We start from the raw sequence: 6,005 nt of genomic DNA, 5'->3' as shown, positions 1-6,005 counted from the left end.
CCTTGCACCATACGATTCAAAAAACTCATACATATGTGAGACTTAGGCTGCAAACTCAAACGGACATAGGAGTAGAATTTATGTGGGCTATACCAGCGCTATATAAGAAGGTAATCACCAAGAGTATTACAAATTAAACAGAAGCAAATCTGAACACACTTCATATTGTAATCACCTGCACTCCTACATCATGAAAACCCATGGAAGATCAATCTTTCCTTTATCAATCATACTTCCTCCGCCCTTTATGAAATTCACGTTGGGTTGTACATATTAAAAAAATGACTAGCGGGAAAATACAAGGGAATATATCCTAAGCGGATGGTCATTATTCAATCAATCTTTAATAAACTGAATACAAGGTAAACTGCTTATGCCTAGTGACATTTAGGCCTTGTTTGGATGGAAGAAATGGAGAGAAAAGAAAAAAAAGGATTTAAAGGGATGAAAAATTGAAGATCTCCTTGTCTGGATATCAAAAAGGGAGGCGGAGTGGTTTGGAAGGAAAGGGAGGGATTAAGTCCCTTAATTTTGTTAACATCAAAATCTCACCATAAGAAGAAAGATTCGGAGGAAAATGAAATTTCCTTTCTTTTCCCCTTCCTTTCTTTTCTCTCCTAATTTGCTATCCAATTATAGTGTTAACATCACTTCATCCTTCTTTTACTGGCATTCTAAGGATGAACGGCCAAGGAATGGAGCTAACTTCCTAAAAACTCAAGTTTAAAATGAAGCTTTATTCTGAAATGTAATTCAATTAATGTTCATCAACTCATTTCTCCTATTCATAATGTGTTTTATTAAGCTTTAATTGAGGATGCAAGTGAACCATCAAATTAACAATTTATCCATCAAACAAGGAACAAGGAACAGGAAAAGACATCAATAGAGATTTGATTTTACCTAGCAATCTACACTTCAAAAGGGCACATTCAAATTAATGAGCTGCTAAATGCTTTTCCCATCTCACATGGTTAGAACTAGAATACAACAATCAAACCAACGCCAAAGCCTAAGTTTTGATCATATATGGTTAACTAGATGAACCAAGATTGCACCTCATGTGATCTTTATCAGTAATTTTCCTCTACCATTCATTTCGATTGTCCATCATATACTCTTGCAAATACAAATTCTTCATATCCCTTTACACCCCATCATCAAAGTCTTCTTTGATCTCCCTCTTATTTTAAGCTCCCTAAAGTTCCAACCTCCAACTTCCTTGTCTAATATCTGTTACTCAAACACTTCATTTTGCTTCATGTACCCGTGTCCGATCTTTGATGCTCGGACATTGATATGGCACTCAACACTTGGACACGTACCATCTGACATCAGTACCTGAGTCTAAGTAACATAGTCTAATATCTACTATCCAGTTTACGTCATTCACCATACCAAACCAATGTAACCGATTTTCTGTCATGTTTATTATTGTTAAAAAAGTAGGATACATCATACATACCCATCATCAAGCAAAACAATCTATCACTAAAATCAGAGGAACTCCTAACACACAAAATCAAGGTGACCGTGAAATCATCAACTAACCTAGCAACGAGTCAAAAGAATCGAAATCATAATATAGCAGCCTACCAGATGAAAGAAATAGGATAAATGGACTTAAAAAAGTTCCAACAAATGATCACATCTTCTCAAACCCTAATGTAAATCTTCTGAAACACAGCAATTGAAGACATCTGATTGGTTTTTTCCTAAGCTCACTGTCTTCCATAAGACAAGGATAACAACATTCCTATAAACCTAACAATTGTCCCTTCTCATCATAAAAAAGATATAAACTTGAATGTAAAACCTAAATTCCATCAGCAAAACAAATTGAAAAACAAACAAGATCATAAAACATTTAGATACATAATAATAGCTGAAAATCCATTAATAATTAATTAGAAAACTAAAAATTGTGTTATTTTGACAACATATATTCTAGATTATACCTAACAAAATAAATCATCCACTCATCAAGAACTACCAACTAATATACTTTCCTCAATAACTCAAAAAAAAAAAGAAAAAAAGAAAAAAAAAAAAAAAAAAAAAAAACTAGGAGGCTCGGATTGATGACTGAAAACCCACTAGAAATTCACTACTAACCTTAGAGGGGGAAAAAAATTCTAAGCATCAGGGTCATCACTCTCATCGGAATCCTCTTCAGGGAGATCAGTAGCAAGGTAAGCTCCAGGGTTAATAATTTTCCGGCGAGTTCTCGAGGGAAGGATGTTATCTAAATCAACTTCAGCCAGTGGGTCATCGGCGAAATCGCTTTCGTCTGATAATTCCGCAGCGATTGAATCATCTGAATCCGAATCTGAATCCGAATCATCATCGTCGTCATCTTCATCGTCTTCTTCAATTAGAATACCCTTACCTTTTCTGTCAATTTCTGGTTTCCCATTAGAGGGAAGTTTTGGTTCTTGTTCTTCTTCAAATGTTGGTTTATTTTGATCTGGTTTTTCCAATTTTTCATCCAATTCTGCTTGGTGTTTTTCTATGAGAGGTTGGGGAGTTTGTTTACCATTGTTGTCAGGGTTGTCAAGTTTTGGCTTCTTGGGTTCATTGGGGGATTCTTCGGTGGTCAGATCTGGGATGCGCTTGGTGGGTAATGCGGGTTCGGCGCAATCATTGGCATCCGCCATTGAAGTTAGCTCCATGTTTGCCAATTTTGAGGTTTGGCTACTTTGAACAGTCACAGCGGTATATGAACAATGAAGATATATGAAGGGTTCAGGTGTCGTAGATACTACACAAATTAATAGCACACAGAAAATTCGGTACCCGGCCCAAATTAGAAAAGTTGACATTAGTATGTTACAAAAAAAATTGACGAGACGGTCTTATTATGAGATCGTCAATTTAGGCCGACTTAATTTGCGTGTGTTATAATATTTTAATTTTTTGGGCATTTATCAATTTAGATCTTACCTTTAAGATCAAAATTGATATCTTTAAGATCAAAATTGAAAAATGCCCAAAGAATGAAAAAAATGCCCAGATTGTTATACACGCGAGTTGGACCGACCCAAATTGACGGTCTCATTATGAGGTCGTCTCGTCCAAGACCAACTAAGTATGTTATGGTCTCACCAACTACGAGCTCATACAATCAGCTCATTTAACAAAATAATAATTTTAATAGACCTTTTTTTATTAAACCTAGACTCGAATCCAAATTTATAGTGTCTGAAAATTTTGGACCCTGACAAGTCTAGGATTTGTATATGGGTCCAAAATAATATTTTATTCCCTAAATTTTTTTAACAATATAAAGAATTATATAATTTTCGTCCATTCATACAAAATTATTTAAATATTTTCGACCAACGAGAATCTTCTAATACCTTTTACTAATTGAATGATGAAATATGTGAAGCTCAAGTTCTTAAAACACTATATTCATCAAGTCTTTTTGATTTTTAAATATATTCACAATTACATTTTAAATTACAATACAAAAATTTAAAATTTACAACAAAAAATAACTTTTATTTGATTATTTGGTGGAAGTTTTTTTGATGTAATATTTGTTGGAAGTTATTTATCTATATGTATTTTTTTATTTTCAATTTGTTATGTTTAAGGGTCAAATTTGTATAGTAAAATACAAGCTGACAGTTTAAGTTTCACTAATCCTTCTTCGTTGCAGGGATCTATTATTCAGTGGATCAATCTCGAGCTAAGGAACTCTTTGGCTGCATCCTTCTTTATGGGCATGGGTTGCCGCACTTTTTTCCTCTCAGACCCTGACCATAGTATTAGTATGAGCGTGACACACCGGGTACGATAATGATAATGATTTGTTAAAAATTACTATTTACTTAGATAAATTTATTATTTAAGTTATTTGAATTAATAATGATAAATTTTTGAGAATCAAATCCAAGATATTTTAGAAAAGTAATAATTAATGGTAAAATTATAATAAGATTTCATCTTTTCCAAACATTGGTAACATTGCAACTTACGTAAAATGTTTATAGTGGAATAGTTTTATTATAATTTTACCATATATTTCAAAAGTTATAAAGCAAATTTTATATGAGATCATCTCCTTATAAAACTGGTCCATGTAAATAATTTATTTTTTTAATTAATCACTTTAGAATTATAAATTATTGCTTTAAGAGTGTAAGTGTATATTGGATTAGCACAATAAAGATGATCTCATTTGAGAATTTGCAAAATTAACTTATTTTGTATCAATATGAGACGAACTTATATAATTAACTAATTTCTCTAATCAATCACTTAAAAATTGAAAAAATAATCGCTTTAACACATTAAATATACATGAGGCAATTTAATAAAAATAGCTTCACCATATAACCGTCTTATTAAAAAATTCGTCAAATGAAAAAGAAAGAAAAAAATGGCTAACATAATTCAAGTGAGTAAAAGGCCAAGTTTCCTTCAAGGTGGTTTGGTCCTATCCTTTTCCAAAATCTTATGGAGTGAAAGTCAAACACTAAACTTGGATATCTTTAGGATGTTTGATAAATCCTTTTTATAAATGTTTTTATTTGTTGATTTTAGCTTATTGATGGGTAAAAAAATTAAAAAAGTTATTTGGTAAATAATTTATAAGCCAGTTAAAAAGATATATTTTGATTTAAAATGAAAAAGCTATTAATTTTTGAATTATTGATATATTTTTTCTTAAATAAATAACCAACAACTAACACATAATTTTATTAAATATTTTCTTAATACATCTAACCATTGTACTAAGTATAAATTTAAGAATTTAAAGTAAGGGATGGGATTAGGTATACAAAAGCTTTAGAGGAAGAGCACTAAACATAGTGATACAGATAAGGGCCTATTCCAATTCTTCATTATGCATAATTTAGACGGACTTATCTTAATATTTGGATAAAGAGAGATAAAATAATTCATTGTTTGTATGGAAGGGAGGAGAGCAAAAAAAAAAAAAGAAAAAATTTTACTTTTAAATTTTTTTTTGTTACCGACAGATTTAAATGTTAACAAAATAAAGAGATTTAATCTCTTCAAATCCTCTCATTTTATTTATCACCAAATATCTCCTTTCTTATTTTTATAAAAATATAATACTCCCTTTTATTCATAGAGAATGAGACATTTTCTTATTGGACCAATTCACTGAGAATGTTCTATTTCTATTTTTGTCATTTTTTTACCTTTTTACCCTTACTATAATAATACAATAACACATAAATATTAATACACTTTATGAAAAAGAGAATTTTTTAAGTGTTTTTCATCCCTTGTTAATTTTGATGCAAAACCAAAATATACCATTCTCTATAAATAAGAGGGATTCATTAAAACGAAACTCTAGAGTGAAAAGACTGAAATAAGAAGAAAGAGCAACGTTACATAGTGACATTCAACACGATACTTGCGCGCGACAAAATAAAAACAGTTACACAAATTTGTTGTCTCCTTCTTCACTGTTCAAGCCTCCCTTAATTCTCAACAACACTCACCATTTTTCTCCCTTTCTCATTACCAGGATCATTCAACTCTATTCCCCAATACCCATTTACCTATAATTAATCAATTCAAACAACAAAACAAACAAAATCAAAAAAATAAAACAAAAATAATATTAATAAACTCCATTGAATTCAGTTGGGAGTCATGAGGATGATAGTGTAACTTACAGAACTTTTTCAACACCTGTTCGTTTCTCTCTCCTTTCTCCATTCGTCTCCCTCTTCTCTTCACTCTTCCACCGCCCTTTTCCTTTAACCATGGTTAATTCCCTTAATTTCTTTTTCTTTTATTTTCTTCTTTTATTTGGATTCTTTGATTATTGGAAATATCACTATCTCTTATGATCAACTCTTACATTACAAATGTCAACCATAATTCAGCTACATTTTTTCTTCTTTTTTTTCACCTAAATTTAATTGTGGGCTTTTCTACATTGCTATTTTTAGCAGTAAATCTTATACTTCTTTGTAAAAACTCCCACATTTTTCAGTGGAGTCAGTCAGATAGAG

The 6,005-nt window shown here is 31.3% G+C and overlaps 1 protein-coding gene across 1 annotated transcript; it reads right to left on the bottom strand.

Moving 5' to 3' along the window:
* Positions 1-1,874: 1,874 nt before the first annotated feature.
* LOC130821260 (histone H2A.Z-specific chaperone CHZ1-like) lies at positions 1,875-2,746 on the bottom strand. Its single transcript, XM_057686948.1, has one exon. The coding sequence runs from the start codon at positions 2,670-2,672 to the stop codon at positions 2,136-2,138; it is 537 nt and encodes a 178-aa protein (XP_057542931.1). The 5' UTR covers positions 2,673-2,746; the 3' UTR covers positions 1,875-2,135.
* Positions 2,747-6,005: the final 3,259 nt, after the last annotated feature.

The sequence above is a fragment of the Amaranthus tricolor genome, chromosome 8, assembly GCF_026212465.1.
Source record: "Amaranthus tricolor cultivar Red isolate AtriRed21 chromosome 8, ASM2621246v1, whole genome shotgun sequence".
NCBI classification, from domain to species: domain Eukaryota; kingdom Viridiplantae; phylum Streptophyta; class Magnoliopsida; order Caryophyllales; family Amaranthaceae; genus Amaranthus; species Amaranthus tricolor.
This window is presented reverse-complemented; position numbering and strand designations above follow the sequence as displayed.

Coding starts and splice junctions, on each gene's coding strand:
- LOC130821260 (XM_057686948.1), bottom strand. CDS start 2,672: ATGGAGCTAACTTCAATGGCGGATGCCAATGATTGCGCCGAACCCGCA.